The sequence below is a fragment of the Bufo bufo genome, chromosome 1 (genome assembly GCF_905171765.1).
Source record: "Bufo bufo chromosome 1, aBufBuf1.1, whole genome shotgun sequence".
NCBI lineage: Eukaryota > Metazoa > Chordata > Amphibia > Anura > Bufonidae > Bufo > Bufo bufo.
Genome location: NC_053389.1, coordinates 480,893,561 through 480,911,046, shown reverse-complemented (window position 1 = coordinate 480,911,046; position 17,486 = coordinate 480,893,561). Strand labels below are relative to the sequence as shown.

At 43.1% G+C, this 17,486-nt stretch overlaps 1 protein-coding gene across 1 annotated transcript in view; it reads right to left on the bottom strand.

The window, feature by feature from the left end:
- Positions 1–17,486, bottom strand: part of KCNMB4 (potassium calcium-activated channel subfamily M regulatory beta subunit 4) — an 88,193-nt gene that overhangs the window by 31,660 nt on the left and 39,047 nt on the right. The window contains exon 2 of the mRNA XM_040415721.1: positions 13,024–13,151. Coding sequence (XP_040271655.1) covers positions 13,024–13,151 — 128 coding nt within the window. The remainder of the gene's footprint in view (positions 1–13,023; positions 13,152–17,486) is intronic.

The following is a 17,486-nucleotide window of genomic DNA, read 5'->3' as shown; positions in this document are numbered from 1 at the left end:
GCTGAAGACAAAACTGAAGGGAAAATGCCCCAAGAACAAGCAGGAACTGAAGACAGTTGCAGTAGAGTCCTGGCAGAGCATCACCAGGGATGAAACCCAGCGTCTGGTGATGTCTATGCGTTCCAGACTTCAGGCTGTTATTGACTGCAAAGGATTTGCAACCAAGTATTAAAAAATGAAAGTTAGATTTATGAGTATTATTATGTCCCATTACTTTTGGTCCCTTAACAAGTGGGAGGCACATATGCAAACTGTTGTAATTCCTACACCGTTCACCTGATTTGGATGTAAATACCCTCAAATTAAAGCTGACAGTCTGCAGTTAAAGAACATCTTGTTCCATTTCAAATCCATTGTGGTGGTGTATAGAGCAAAAAAATTTTGAATTGTGTCGATGTCCCAATATTTATGGACCTGACTTTAAGTATGTCCTAGAAACACAGAGAATCCTGTGCAAGTCTAAATGGCAATGAAACATTTATAAAGCATTTATTCAGTGCTTGTCATAAAAGGGTTGTCTGGGAATAAATAACTTCTCAATGTTGCTGACAGCCTGCCTCTGCTATGGAAAGATTCATACTTACCTGCTCCCTGTAGCTCTGAACCTGTGCACTGGCTCACGTGTGTCCATCTTCTGGTCCATGGCTTGTTTACTTCCTCTTCACCATGAGCATGATCATCTGCTTTGCTGCAGCCAATGACTATATTCAGCTGTGACATGTCCACAGGAGACACACCATTGCTGAAGCCAGTTATTGGCTGTGGCAGAGGAGAAGATCATGCCCATGGCAGAGAGGAAGTTAACAGATCACAAACCAAGAAGATGAACACAACGGAGCCAGCAATCAGGACCAGGGAGATGAAAAGCGGGTAAGTATGAATCTTTCCATAGCGGAGGCAGGCTGTGAAAAGTTAATTATTCCCAGTGAACCTCTTTAATGCTGTCTTTCTGTTCTGTCCGGCAGTTCTGAGTTGACTGCAGGTATGCCCAGTAATGAACTTCCTCCTATGGTCTTTGGAACACAATTTCAAGCATTGCAACTAAGGTGACTTTCACATTTGCGGCACTGCGATCTGGTCAGTTCCATAAGAGAAAGCCAGCAATTGGATGGACACAAGCTGCAGTGTGCAGCATATTCTGTCTGGCTGATTCTCGTCATATTTTATATATAATGAGGCAGGCAGGCATTCCGGTTGCATCCGGTAGTACTTGATCCGGAGAATTCTGGCAGGCTGTTCTCTGCTGGAACAGCCTGCTAGAATCCATGCAGCAGATGTAAAAGTAGCATAGTAGCATAGGAACCTTGGAGCAGCATGAAGATACCAATTATAAGGGACAGGATGTAACACAGAAGAGGTGAGAACTGATTCTCTATCACCATCAGAACACCCAGCTTATCACTGTTTATTGTATGGGACAGTAAGGGACAGGAGAGAACACAGGACAGGTGAGGACTGATTTCCCATCTCCTGTCCTTATACTATAATCAATGATAAGAAGGGTGTTCTAGTGGTGGCAGGTAATCAGTTCTCCTCTCTCCTGTCCTTATATTATAAACAGTGATAAGCAAAGTACAGGAGTGGGGAGAACTGATTATCTGCCACCACTAGAACACCCTGTGTATCACTGACTATAATATAAGGACACGAGAGGGGAAAACTGATTATCACCACTAGAACACCCTGCTTATAACTGTGTATAGTATAGGGGACATGAGAGAACACATGAGAGTTAAGAACTGATTTTCTATCACCACTAGAACACCCTACTTGTCACCTTTTATAGTATAAGGACAGGAGAGAACACAGTAGAGGTGGGGACTGATTATCTATCACCACTAGAACACCCTGCTTATCACTGTTTATAGTATAAGGACAGGAGAGAATACAGGAGAGGTGAGAACTGATTATATATCACCACTAGAACACCCTGCTTATCACTGTTTAGTATAAGGGACAGGAGAGGACAAAGGAGAGGTGAGAACTGATCATCTATCACCACTAGAACACACTGCTTATCACTGTTTATAGTATAAGGACAGGAGAGAATACAGGAGAGGTTAGAACTGATTATATATCACCACTAGAACACACTGCTTATCACTGTTTATAGTATAAGGACAGGAGAGAATACAGGAGAGGTGAGAACTGATTATATATCACCACTAGAACACACTGCTTATCACTGTTTATAGTATAAGGACAGGAGAGAATACAGGAGAGGTGAGAACTGATTATCACCACTAGAACACCCTGCTTATCACTGTTTAGTATAAGGGATGGGAGAGGACATATGAGAGGTGAGAACTGATTATCTATCACCATTAGAACACACTGCTTAGCACTGTTTATAGTATAAGGACAGGAGAGAATACAGGAGAGGTGAGAACTGATTATATATCACCACTAGAACACCTTGCTTATCACTGTTTATAGTATAAGGACAGGAGGGGAACACAGGCGAGGTAAGAACTGAGTATTTATCACCACTAGAACACTCTTCTTATCACTGTTTATAATATAAGGACAGGAGAGGTGAGAACTGATTTTCCACCACCACCAGAACACCCTGCTTATTACTGCTCTTGATAAATGAGGGCCTTAGATTTATAGAACATAAAATATATTTCTGATGAACAATTCTAAACATTTCTAAAGTTATATGGAAGTTAATTAAATAATATAAATAACAGATAATATTTTTTTTTAAGCTGGAGTCGGAACATTTCTACATTTCGATTCCGACTCCACCCAAAACTAGCTTTGACTCCGACACCACAGCCCTGCTTAAAAGCTTAGTTGACTTCCTATAATGCAAGCTGTTTATTTTTTCACATCAGATTACTGTAGAGTGGTGTAAAGAGGTCCAATCTCAAAACACGAATCATCAGATAAAGCTCTGCAGCAGCCACAAAAAAATACTAAAAATATTTTGGTCTCGGAAACCAACAGAATAGCAAAGGTACTTTAAAGATATAAAATACACAATTTATTAAATCAAAATGAAACATGAGACCACATCTAAATAATTGTCACTCTTCCCTGTGAGGAACACTTGTTTCTTAAAATCAATACTTGGAAATGTCACATAACTGAAAGATAACTCAATAAAAGCTTGTAGTTCTGTACTGGCAGAGACAAGGATCCACACTGCAACCTTCCAGCATATTTATTTGGCACACATTTCCTGGCAATCTGCAATTTTTAAAGCAACGAACTAGGTGGAACCATGTCAGGTTCAATGCATTTTGATTGGTTGACCTATTTAGATTAATAGCAAAATGCCTCAAAGAAGATTAAATTATTCCAAGCAGATTTGGTCATAAAATGTATTAAGGAAAACGAAATCACAAATAGAATGATGCAATAAAATATCAGCCCCCACATAGAAGCTTAAATAATAAGAGAAAATGGCCATTATGTGTTTTAGTAGATGTCACCTCCGCAAGCATTGAGAGACTGAAAATTTGCCAAAAGGAATTATGAGCTTCATGCTCCAGTTGACACCTAGGTATACTGTGACTAGGTTCCATAAAAAAATGACAGAATGGCTTATACCCATGGATGCCTTCTTTATGCGCAGTCTCTGAAAGGTTTCTCAAAACTGCAGCCCCTTCCCACCCCCCAATGTCAGCTCAGATATGCACCAAACCAACAAGAAATATACTCTGGTTAAAGAGAAGCTCTGCCACGTCTATGTAACTAGCACATATAATAGCTGGGATCTTGTCATATATCCCTCTTTATGTTTTAGTCTCTTGAATAATGATGATTAATGGTGTTTTTCTATGGATGGATTGGGGGAGGACTAGATTAATACTCTCCCCATCCAAATTATGAAAGGGTTTGTACAAGATTAAAGATTATTAAAGTCTGATTTTTTATTTTTTTTTATCAGAAATTTTACCACTTCTGACCATGGGCTCTGTCAGGAAAAGTGGCTTTACCGTATTGGGGTTGCACTCCTATACCAGACACCTCATGTGTGGCACTGTTTCTGCAATTGAAGCAGACTCTTTTTTCTAATCCTAGACAACACCTGCAGGGCTGGCCATAGGGTGTGCAACCCAAGCACATGATGCCTACCTATTAAAGGAGGAGCTGCCACCAGCACCTGCACACATGCTCTCCTTCCTTACAGAAACAGCAGTTGTGTTACTCAGCCCACAAAAGAACATACCTTCCTCAACACTTGCTGTACAATACTTGTAGCAGCTCTTTCCGGCAGCCTTGATAGCTCCTCTCTCTGGTCATATAATGTCAGAACCGCTGGCAAGACATGCTGCAAGTGTAACAACTGTTGAGGTAAGTGGGGAACTAACTCTCCTTAGCCCAGTGATTCTCAATTATTTTCTGTCATGCCCCCCCTAGGAAGAAGAAAACATTTCGCGCCCCCCGCGCGACTCTAAATAGTATCATTTGTCTATAAAATTCTTAAAAGTACACCTCTGCATAACACTGTATCCTTATTAACGTATAGGAAAGAAAGAAATGTGGATCGGACACACACTTTTGGGGGGATCTGTGGATGACGGACACTTATGGGGGGATCTGTGGATGACGGACACTTATAGGGGGATCTGTGGATGACGGACACTTATGGGGGGGATCTGTGGATGACGGACACTTATGGGGGGGATCTGTGGATGACGGACACTTATGGGGGGGGATCTGTGGCTGGCACTGTTACAGGGGGATCTGTGGCTGGCACTGTTATATATGTGCCATCCACAGACCCCCACCCCATAACAGTGCCATCCACAGTGCCCCCCCAGCCCATAACAGTGCCATCCACAGACCCGCACCCCTTAACTGTGCCATCCACAGATTCTGTGTGCCCGCCGCCGCCGTTTAAAGTTATTAAACATGCCCCCCTCACTCCTAATAGTACCGTATATCCATAAGCCAGTACTCTCTGCTCTGCACTGATGAGGGGCAATCACCCCGAAACAGCTGTCTGCAGATGAGGTGCTGGCTCATTTAATATCCAAGTCATGTCTCAAGGCTTGTTTTAAGAGCTGAACATTGACTTATAGGATAGCTGCCTTACATCTGGTGGTTAAAGAGGAAGAGCTTGTTAAGAGCTCATTTGCATCCCTTCCCTAACAACTGTTGAGGAATATAATGAGGGGAGTATGGGTGGAGATGTGAGAGGTAGGGCTTTAAACACAAAAAAAATCCTCAATGCAAATTTTTTGCATCGAGGATTTGTTTGTGTCATGTGACCACAGAGTGTGAGTGAAGCCCTTGCTATTACTTACCGCTCTGTGGTCACCCGCCGGCCTGCACCGCGCTGCACTGTCCTGTCAGGACATAGTGCACGTACGCACTGGGGGCAGCTGATGGCACTGGGGGAGCAGCTAATGGCACTGGGGGAGCAGCTGATGGCACTGGGGGAGCAGCTGATGGCACTAGGGAGGGAAGCTGATGGCACTGAGGGGGCAGCTGATGGTACTGGGGAGGGAAGCTGATGGCACTGAGGGGGCAGCTGATGGCATTCAGGGCGCAGCTGATGGTACTGGGGGGCAGCTGATGGCACTGAAGAGGGAAGCTAATGGCACTGAAGAGGGAAGCTAATGGCACTGAGGGGGGAAGCTGATGTCACTGAAAGGGAAGCTGATGGCACTGACGGGGCAGCTGATGGCACTGAGGGGGGAAGCTGATGGCACTGAGGGGGGAAGCTGATGGCACGGAGGGGGGAAGCTGATGGCACTGAGGGGGGAAGCTGATGGCACTGAGGGGGGAAGCTGATGGCACTGAGGGGGGAAGCTGATGGCACTGAGGGGGGAAGCTGATGGCACTGAGGGGGGAAGCTGATGGCACTGAGGGGGGAAGCTGATGGCACTGAGAGGGGAAGCTGATGGCACTGAGGGGGGAAGCTGATGGCACTGAGGGGGAAGCTGATGGTACTGGGGGGGGGGGCAGCTAATGGCACTAGGGGGGAGCCTGATGGCATGGGGGGAAAGCTGATGGAACGGGAGAACTGATGACTTTTTTTAAGAAAAATGTTCTTTTAATTAGTTTTTTGTTATTAGAGTACCCGATTAATGTTTGGATTAATCGATAGAATACTCGATTACAAAAATAGTCGATAGCTGCAGCCCTAGTGAGAGGTGAAGATAATTCATAGGGAGGGGTGGAAATGGGACTAAGCTATACTAATATACTATAACTAGCAATACTATAGAGAGACGGACATCTGCGGGGGCTGTGTTCAACATCAGCAACATAGACAATGAGAGGCGATGTGCAGGAGGCTCAATCTTTGCCACTGAGTATGATGAAAATGACAAGTGCCACCACTGCTGGCAATAAAATATACGTGCAATTGAAGAAATGTAAGTGTAGGTATATGTAGTGTCACGCACAAAAAGTACTAGTAGTGTCCTGACAATGCCTGCAGTGTGACTCCAGAAAAACACCAGCTATGTTACCAGAAGATTCCGACAGATACCATTTTATGCTGGGTCAACTGGGTTCCACCAAGGCTTCTCGCACTTTTCAAAATAGCCTGTATTTGTTTTCTTTGGGTTTAAAAAGCATAGTATACAATCACAACAATGTGCTGCCACATCACCACCAGTAATAGCATTTTAACTAGAATATTGTATGTAATTGTGTTTGCTGAGAAAAAAAATAAAGATTAAAATCAATAATCATCCATAAGGTTGAAAGAAATGGAAGATGTATCACCCAGCCTACATGGAAATGAGAGATGACTGCTAGGGTGGAGAGGAAACAGTGATGATAAGTGTAAATGTTCAGCCGATACCAAAAACGTACCAGTTCTGCAACACCACGCTGGGAAAATACTGAAAGGGGTTCTCCGGGAAAGATAATAATTAAAGTACTGAAAAAACATGTTATTATAAATAAACCCTTAAATGTCTTAAATTATTTATAATGGTTCATTTAGTCTAGGGGACAATCAGTGAAGGATATAAAATGGCGGCTCTTAGATTTATGATCATAAAATCCGTCCTTCACGTGACACTGCAAGAAAGCATAGAGCCCTATGTAAAGTCTGCCGATCTCAGCACTGTGAAGTTGTATATTATGTGCAGAAGACAGCTGAGATAACTGCTCTGCTGTGTCTGCCTACTTCAGAAAGGAGTTTACCTCATCCCGTACTGGCAGGCTGAAGGATAGGAATGAGGACCAGATAAGATGCTGTGGGGGAGGAGCGCCATTAGAAAACACTTCAGACTGCAAGAACAGGATGAGGTAAACTCCTTTTCAAAGCACATGGACACAGCGGAGCAGTTATCTCAGCAGTCATTTGCACATAATAAACCGCCTTATAGCGCCCATACCGGCAGACTTTACTTAGGTCTCTGTGCTCTGCATTCTCACACAGGCCATGCTGCAGTGTCAGAAGGAGGATGGATTTCATGCTCACAAATCTGAGAGCCGCCATTTTAACACCTTTACTGATTGTCCCCTAGACTCAACAAGCAATTATAAATAATTAAAGGCAATTAAGAGTTTAAATATAATAACATGATTTTTCAGTAGTTTCATTATTATCTTTGCCAGAGAACCCTTTGAATGTCTGTGACAAAGTTAACGGGTTGGGGTCGTTAAATAGAGGAAAGAGGAGGCAGGATTAGCTCTGTAATATGTTAGCATCCAATGCTAATATTATGGATTTTCAGCATCATAACTATAGGGAGTATATAGCTTTAAACATTTTATCATATGTCATTATCAGAATAAGCTTCACTAACGGAAATCTCTGTGTGAAACTGGTAAGGCACCTCAGGCCTGCTTCAGCAACCAGTGGGGGCTTCAGCTCACATTTGGTGTGAGATGGTTCTCTTTCTTGGGAGCTACCTCTGCATATTCGTTTTCCATGGAGCATTGCCAATAAGTCTCCGTACCATGGTGTGCTTCCAGTAAGTCTCCATACAGGACTGGTCTTTTTATGGAGATTCAGTACCCTATCTAAGCTGCCTCCAAGGCATCACACTAAACCAGCCAAGATCCCACTCTGTACTGCTAAGGGGCAAGCACCCCGAAACAGCTGTCTACGGAGGGATATATTCCCTTGTCAAATCCCAAGGCTTGTTAGAAAGTCAATTCATAGGGCGCCACTCCTAGGTAGTGCTAGCGAGATGTTTCTCTTTCTTGGAAGATACCTCTTTGCACTCTTGGCTACTTATTACTAATTTAGTTTGTAAGTAAATTATCCTCTAGATCCCCTTACGTCCTCTTTACACAGACTGATGCACAAAGCAATGATTAGAAATTAACAGTTTCCTCGCGCTCATTGCCCGATCGTTTAGTCGCACTAGAACCATGTCAATCATCCCCACTGTATCGTGACGAGCAATCACTCCTGCAATCATTCATCCCCATACAGATTCATTATTTGTTAGGCTTCATTCACATCACCGTTCAGCCTTTCTGTTCTCCTGCTCCGTTATAGGAGCAGGAGAACGGAAAGGACGGATTCGTCACATAACTGAGCCGAACAGAACCTAAGGACCCCTCAGACTATAATGGTTAGGTTTCCGCTCGGAGGAACATTTTTGAAGAGGAAACAAAAGTCCTGCATGCTCAACTTTTGTCTCCGCTCCAAAATCTTCCTCCGAGCAGAAACCTAAAGGACAATTATTGGGAATGAGCAAATTTAGGAACACCCATACTGGATCTGCCCATTGCTGTATCCCAACAAACGTTGACACTCATCTGTAAAAGGGCATACATGAATAGATGTGTCCCACGGTACAAATTCTTTGTAAAGCACTTCAGATGCTTCCCAGTGCTTCACTTCTCTTCCCAATAAAACAAACAATATAATAGTTGCATTTACCACACCCGACTGGCTACGTTTTGACTGAATGAAAAATTCTGATACAATGGAGTGTCAGCAACAAGTAGGGTTGGATTTCTTGTGACTGTTGTGTTGTGGGCACGGCGACCTGCGGGTTGCAAAGAGACCTCATTCACTTACATTAGTTGCGATTATTTGTGACGTAGGTAGCGCTACATTGCGATCTTTGGTAGTGTGATGTGTGTCACTGCAAACGTTGCCTTGTAGCTCCAGCCTAACAAAGCACATGTCTGTTATATTACATAATATCGGAGTCTTGGAAGAAAATGACACAACACTTCATAGATTTACATTTTTGACTTCCATAGTATAGAGCAGGGGTCAGCAACCTTCAACACTCCAGGTGTGGTGAAACTACAACTCCCAGCATGCACACTTGCTTGGCTGTTCCCAGATCTCCCATAGAAATGAGTGGAACATGCTGGGAGTTGTAGTTTCACAACAGCTGGAGTGTCGGAGGTTGCTGATCCCTGGTATAGAGGAACAAATGACAAAAATCATAGAGTGAACTTTTAAGGTGCCAACATCATACAGACAGGTCATGCATGAATGCAAAAAGTACCGCTTTAGGTTTATAGTGAAGCTTAGGATGCTCAAAAGTTAAATGAAAATGCAAACGTAGGCGGAAGAGAAGTAAGCACAGAAGCTTTTGCCGCCACAGGCCTGTAAGATCCACCTCTTATAAAAGGGCATGTGAATAGTGATCGACACTTAACCAGGTCCCCCTTTTAAAGAGGTATTCCCAACATGGACTTTTATGACATACTGGCAGGATATGACACAGAAGTCTGAAAGAAAACATAAAAGTTGTATCAACGTCTATGGAAGTTATGGATTTACATTGAGACCCGCATCTATCAGATATTTGTGGCATATCCTGTAGGAATGCCATAAATATCCCTTTGATATTATAGGATAATATAAAACCACCTTTATAGAGTGTCTTTGTAACTGGTCGTGCGAACAGATAGAAACCAAAAGTCAAGTCCATGTAAAACACCTGGAACTTGACATCTGCCAGACCTGCAAATTTGGGTAGAAAAGCTATAATAGCATCAGTGCGCTTTATCCTTTTACGAAATATTCAGCGTTTTAGGAAAACCATCAGCAGTGTAACTTCTGGCTCTTTTGGTCGTTGCAGCTTAACTCACACTAATCAATCACTGCAGACTGCAATGGTTTGCCGTCAATGCAGTTTGTCTATTGTCCTTCCTTCAATTACATCCCCGATAGCTGAAATACAGCAGCAGCGAAATCACACTGCCTGCAGATCTTCACTATACATTCAGAATGAACCTAAAACAAGAAATTGATTCACGCTAAGAGGGGAATCTATCATTCCCCCACTCCACTTTTCTGGCGTAAAAACCTGAAAAATCCAGTGTTTGCGGCTTATTAAATACTGCTGCGATAACATTTTGATGCAAGTGGCATTTCTATGCCGTCCTCACCACTTTCCAAAAAGGGGGCATGGAAAGGCTACATCAGTTTTCTGGCATAAATGAAGACAGGAATCTACAAGCTGCTGTAGATTTCAGTTAAGGAGCGTAGACTGTCGGAGGACACACCGAATATATGACGAGACCTGCACCTCGTCATCCTCCAGCAGTGCCAGTCTATGATATATTCCCCCCTAAATTTCTTCAGTCGTGGTAAGCAGTAGGCAGGTTCTGAAAAGACTGTTTTCCTACCCAGACACAAGCCTTACTGTATAATATATAGTAAGCAGCAAATGTCTTTTATGAATAGAAAAGCATATGGTCGCACATAATCTAAAGGGTCGCCAACATTTTGTCAGCTTTGCTTAGCGGACCTCGGAAAACACAAATTCTCATACAAGTCTCCGATACGTCAGCAGATGGGCAAAATTAGTAACCACCACGTGGTGAGTGCGGTGTCGTCAGCGCAGGTCCTGCTGAATGAAGATAGAAGATTTCTATCTTCATTCAGCACGACCTGCACTGACATCCCCACGCTCACCACGTAGTGAGCGCGATGACGTCACCGAAGGTCCTTTTGCAGGTCCTGAAAGATGAAGAAAGAAGACGATGCCGGCTGTGCGAACAACAGGATGAGGCGAGTTAATTTTTTTTTGTTTTTAACCCCTCAAGCCACATTTTAGTAAGCATTCTGCATTAAGAATGCTATTATTTTCCTTTATAACCATGTTATAAGGGAAAATAATAAGTAAATTGACTTTTATCAATTTACTAACATCATCTCCTAGCAACCATGCGGGAAAATCGCACCACATCCGCGGATGCTATGCGATTTTCACGCGTCCCCATTCATTTCTATGGGGCCTGCATTGTGTGAAAAACGCAGAATATAGAACATGCTGCGATTTTCACGCAACGCACAAGTGATGCGTGAAAATCATCGCTCATCTGAACAGCTCCATTGAAGTGAATGGGTCCGGATTCAGTGCGGGTGCAATGCGTTCACCTCACGCATTGCACCCGCGCGGAATTCTCGCCCGTGTGAAAGGGGCCTAACAATTTAGCCCCACTAAAAGGAGGTAAACCGCCAGCAGGCTCTCGCCACAGTTTCCCATGGTGTTCGATCAGAAGCCGCACCAAGAACGGGCATGTCCACTACACATAAATAATCCACAGCCCCATGAACGATGGCAGATTTCCACTGAAAGGCGTTTCAGAGCAGTTACGGTGTGGAATTCACTCTGAAATCTATGGCAAAAAATCCACCATGTGAACATAGCCTTAGGGCTATGGCAGATGAGCAAATTACAACTTGTCCATGTTGTCTGCTAAAAGTGGATGATTTCCTATCCATGAAGAATCAGAATTGTCTCCAACTGCATTGTGTCAGTTTTTTCTGTTTGTATGGTGTCAGTATTTCATGTTTTTCACATCCGTCAAAAAAAATTAATAAAATGCTTTCACTTTTTTTTAGCAATCAGCCATCTGTGTGCCATCCTTTTATTTATTTTTTGCCGACTATTGACTTGACTGAACAAGTCTAGCGGGAGAATCAGACCAAAGTAGTGTGTGCTGAGATATTCTGTGCATGGACCAATGGTCCATGTGGAAAATCGGACATGTGAATTGGCCCATTGACTAAAACGCTGCATGTAATAGCAGTGGTCTCCTCCGCTAGCTAGCAGGCGATTGCCGGATGGGAACGCTTCCCTACAGACAATCGCTTTAGACAGGCTTTAAGCCAGCTCCAAGAGTTAAAGGGATTGTATCATCTCAGACATTGGGGGCATATCGCTAGGATATGCCCCAAAGTCTGAAAGGTGTGGAGCCTGCAAAGTGAAGGAGAGTGTACTGCACATGCGCGACCATCCTCCATTTATTCCTAAGGGAGCGCCAATATAGCCAAGTCACATTGAAATAAATGGAAAGGGCAACGCACAAGCACAGCCACTGCTCCATTCACTTCTATGGGACTGAAGGAACTAGCCGAGCCAGCGCTCGGCTATTTTTGGCAGTCCCATACAAGTGAATGGAGGACGGCGGTGCATGCGTGGTGCACCCTCCTTCACTTTGGGGACCCCGTTCTAAAGACAGGTGTGGGTCCCAGAGTTGGGATGTGCACCTATCAGACATTGGGGGCATATCGTAGCGATATTCCCCCAATGTCTGAGATGATACAACCCCTTTAAGCCGGTGTTCTAACTGCCTAATTTGCATAAATATAAAAGTTCACATTTCTCCGCAGTGGTGCAAGCTAAAAAGAAAAGTGTCAGCGTGATCAACCTTACCAGGCAATATGTCTGGTTTAATAGGGTTGATCATGCTGACAGGGCGTCTTTAAGGCTTCACTCGCACCTTGTGTAATTAGGTCAGTATTTTGCATCAGTATTTGTAAGCCAAAACCAGGAACGGAGAGAGACCATAATTGGAAGGTTTGTGTCTCTTCCACGTTGTGGACACACTCCTGGTTTTGGATTACAATTACTGATGCTAAATATTTACGCACTTATATAGCGCTGACATATTCCGTAGCGCTTTACAGACATTATCATAATTCGCTGTCCCCAGTGGGGTTTACAATTTATGAACCCCATAGATTTTTGTAGTGTGGGAGGAAACGGGAGGAAACCGACACAAACACAGGGAGAACATACAAACTCCATACAGATGTTGTCCTTGGTCAGATTCAAAACAAGGACCTCAGCGCTGCAAGGCACCAGTACTAACCACTCGACATAATCTCTGTACCTTCTATGCTGGTTAAAATAGCAGGTGAAGGGCTGGAATCCAATCTCCTTGTTCCAATACTTCTCCCACTGTAGAACATTCTCCGAATTCTTCTGGTTTTCTCGCTCACAATGAGGAATGTACGAACACTGTTGGGATAAATGTAAAATACAAATAAAATCTCCGCTTAGGCAAAAGTGATACTTGTACCGTAAATACAATCTTTGATGAGTATACTGACAGAGGATGAGAATGTGAGCTGCTACTCAGTTATAAGTCACACATACTGCGCAAAAAATATTTTTAAAGCATCCCTTTAACCCATTAATGCCCAGCTAATGTTTTCAGTACTTGCCTCTCCATATCGATAAGATAGATAAGATGCCTTTATTGTCACTGTACAATACAATGTAATACAATGTACAATACAATGAAATGTTGTTATCTATGCAGCTATAACGTTTTCTCATTAACACGGCTGTAAAGTCTAGTTTTATGAAAGAGAAATTTCATTTTCTTGTGCTGTTTAAGGGTTCACACAAATTACTTTGCAATTCATATATTTTTTGCATTGTAAATATAGAAAAGGTGATTTTTTTTATATTGCTATTTATGCAGTACATATATTTCAGACGGAATAGCCTGTTAAATTTGTATGGGTTCTCATTCATAAGTATAGTTTTTTGCTTTTAAATAATGTATGCTCAATAAAATGTATTTTATGAAAAATAATTGCTTATTTTTTGCAAGCTTGTTTTTACTACTTAAATTCATTTTTACAAAATAAAAAAAAGTATGCCTAATGGCTGTGCTTCATTGTACAATCATAACTGTAAGGGAACAGTTAATTTTGGGCTTCCCTAATGCCTTTTTCAGCCATATTAATCCCTGTACACAGCTAGATGCATTTCTCTCACAAGCAGGGGGCATTTCCCTTCTGTAGAATCTTCCAGCACTGTACTGCTGACATCCTTTCCCTTACTTTCCACTATGTTTGTTTTCAGCTCCAGAGCTCACAAAACAAATACGGAGAGGGAATTCTCACACTAAGGGATCATGCACACGACCGTATGTATTTTGTGGTCCGCAAAAAAATAAGAATCAGACATCCGCGTGAATTACGTATTTTGCGGAACGAAACAGATGGCCACTAATAGAACAGTACTATCTCTGTCTGTAATGCAGACAATCATAGGACATGTTCTATTCTTTTGCAGAACGGACATACGTAAACAGAATGCACACTGATTAACTTCCGTTTTTTATGCGGAACGGATACGGAAAGAAAATACATTTGTGTATATAAGCTCTTACAGAAAGGAAGGATGCTCCTGTCATCTTCAGAAGCAGTGCAGATGCATTCATTTTATCAGGCTCAGAATTTTGGCTAGTTCTGATACCCCCCACTTCCTCTCTGCCTCCCAGTGTTTGAAGGACTATTTTTAATACAGAAGTGACGCCTGTATGTTAGGGAAATAAGATTAAATGTATGTGGTAGAAAGAAAATAATCAGAAAATAAGAGCCTGAGCCAGCGTGCGGCCATCAGACTCTCTCCACATTATTACAGTACTAAGCAATATAGTACTGAGATATAACCTTGTAAATAATGAGGCGACACAACTGATAATTTTAAAAGGGAATTGTTTAATGATTTGAGAAGGGATTTATTTAGATAATAAAAGTTACGTTTTACATGAGATAATATAGGCACATGTTAAATTAAGGAAAATGGTAATCAAAAGACTATTTTGTAAAATAGTGTAAAGTGCCTTTACATGTGCTACGGTCCAATTTATGCAGAAAAGAAGCTCCCTATACACATTAGGCTGGAACAATATAATAATGAGGAGGGCCTTAACCATTTCCTGACCACCTCAAGTAATTGTATGTTGGCGGTTGGGTATTTAAAAATGGCGCCCGCTCACAAGCGGAGGTCATAGCCGCTGGGTGCTTGCTCCCTTACTTGACTATATTTGAAAGTTCCACGGTAGTGAATGGAGAGAGCTGTAAATGCATGGACACATCTACATTCCTAGAGTAGCTAGACAGAACCTCTAGAGAAAGGAGCAGGTCCAAGAGGTGGGGCACACACCTATCCAACAGTTATGGCATATCCTGTGGATTTGGCATAAATGTCCAGATAGGACAACCCCTTTAAGGGTGCATACTGTTTTGGGCCTTTAGAACTTGGTCATTTTAATTTTGTTTATTGTTGCAATCCATGAGCCGTAACTTTAGTTTTTCCGCTGACAGCTATATGAGGGCTCGATTTTGTGGGAAGAGATGTATTTTTTTCGATGTCACCATTTTGGATTACATATAATTTTATGTTTAAATAGGTTATCCAGGAAAAGGTATTGATTACCTATACTCTGGTCCTCCCAAGCACCTGCCAGGTGCTCAGTGAGTGCAGCAGCGTCTTCCTAGGCCAGTGACATCACCGTACATCGATCACATAGCCTAGTTGCAGCTCAACCCCATTCAAGTCAATTGGGCTGAGCTGCAATACCAAGCACAGCTGCTATACAATGTGCGGCACTGCGCCTGGTAAGCTGCCGGGAGGCTGCAGCACTCACCATCCGTTGAGCACTGCGGCTCCCTAAAAAATCTGCGCCGCTGGGGGTGCCGGGACTCGGACTTCTGCTGATGTGATAAAGATAATATCATTTTCCAAATAACCCCTTTAAAGGGGTTGTCTCATCATGGACAATGGGGGCATATCGCTAGGATATGCCCCCATTGTCTTATAGCTGCTGGGACCCGCACCTATATCGAGAACGGAGCCCCGCAAGTGAAGGAGGGCGCACTGCGCATGTGCAGCCGCCCTCTATTAATTTTCTATGGGGCCGGCGAAAATACTCGGCTATTTCCGTCAGCCCCATAGAAAAGAATAGGAGCGGGGACAGCGCATGCACGGTACACTCCCATTCACTTCTATAGGGAGTCGGCTTGGTGGTGGCCGGATTGGAGTCCTCCAGCCACCACCTTGCGGGGCTCCGTTCTCTATATAGGTGCGGGTCCCAGCGGTGGGACCCGCACCTATAAGACAATGGGGGCAGATCCTAGCGATATGCCCCATGGTCTATGAGACAACCACTTTAACTTTCCTAAAAAAAAAAATAAGTGCAGTGGAAAAAAATAGCAATGCTGACACCATACTAAATTTATATAGTTTTTATTCTGTTTTACTACTTTTGCACAATAAAAAATGTTTATTGAAAACATGTTTTTGTGTCTCTACATTTAAAGGCCCGTACCATTTTTATTTTTCTATCTACAGAGCTGAGGGAGGACTTGTGCTTTGTGGGCTAAGCTGTGGTTTGCATTGGTCCAATTTTGCGATACAGGATAAACAATGGCAGCAATTCTGGCATGGTTTTTCTATTTTACGGAATTCACTGTGCATGATAAACAATGCCATCACTTTATAGTGCAGGTAACTACGAATGCGGCAATTCCAATTATGTACAGCCCAGTTTTCTGGCAGTTTTTTTACATAATAAAGCATGTTTAATATTGGATCTTTATTATTCTCATTTTTAAACACTACTTATGTATGCAATGTATTCTACTGACAGGTAGGCTATTACATCTGCCTCTGGCAAGGGCTAATAGGCTTCTGCACATAGCAGACCTAGATGCCAGTGACATAGTGACCCAGCAGGACCCGGTGACCATGCAAGCTGATGTGTTTGGTACTGCACCTGAGACCCACTCACTTCAATCAAGATAAACACAGACAATGGCCAAGAGTGGTGCTGTTGCTGGGGAAAAATGCATATCCTATTTTTTCTAATCCTGGACAGCATCTTTAATGAAGACAACTTATCCCCTATCTACAGGTCATGAGAATGGTGGCCTGGTCCCCTTTATTTAAATAGAGCAGCAGTCACGATCCATTCAGCTATATAGGGCTGCCGGAGATAGCCGAGATCTTGTTCTCCGCTACTTCCGGCAGTCCTATAAAGTTGGGTGGGGTGGCGGACATGCATGTGTGTCTGCCGCTCCATTCACACTGGCTCCCATTCTCATGATTGGACCCCTGCCGATCAGACACTTATTCCCTATCCTGTGGATAAGGAACAAGTTGTCTTCATGGCCATTTTGTTGACAGATCCAACCAATTGCAAAAGTGAAATCAACCCTCCGGTTCAAGAAAATAAATACAGACTAAGTGTGGAATGAACAGAACACTTACCTGGTGACCTCCTTTTCAGCTGCAGATCTATCAATCCATAGCTCCAGTTCTGCCATCCAACATGGCTGCACTACTTCTCAGGCCTGATGCATCTTGTGCATCGGTAGTTCAAGAGACTTCCTGCTTGTCCAGCCATTGGCCAGCACTGGTCACATGAGCAGTGCTCGCCAATCCAAAGTAAGTAGGAAGTCTCTTCAGCTACCAAATGCACAGTGTGCACCAGGCAGTCTGAGAAGCCGTGTGGCCATCTTGGATGGCAGAAGAGGAGCCTGGGAATTGGCAGAG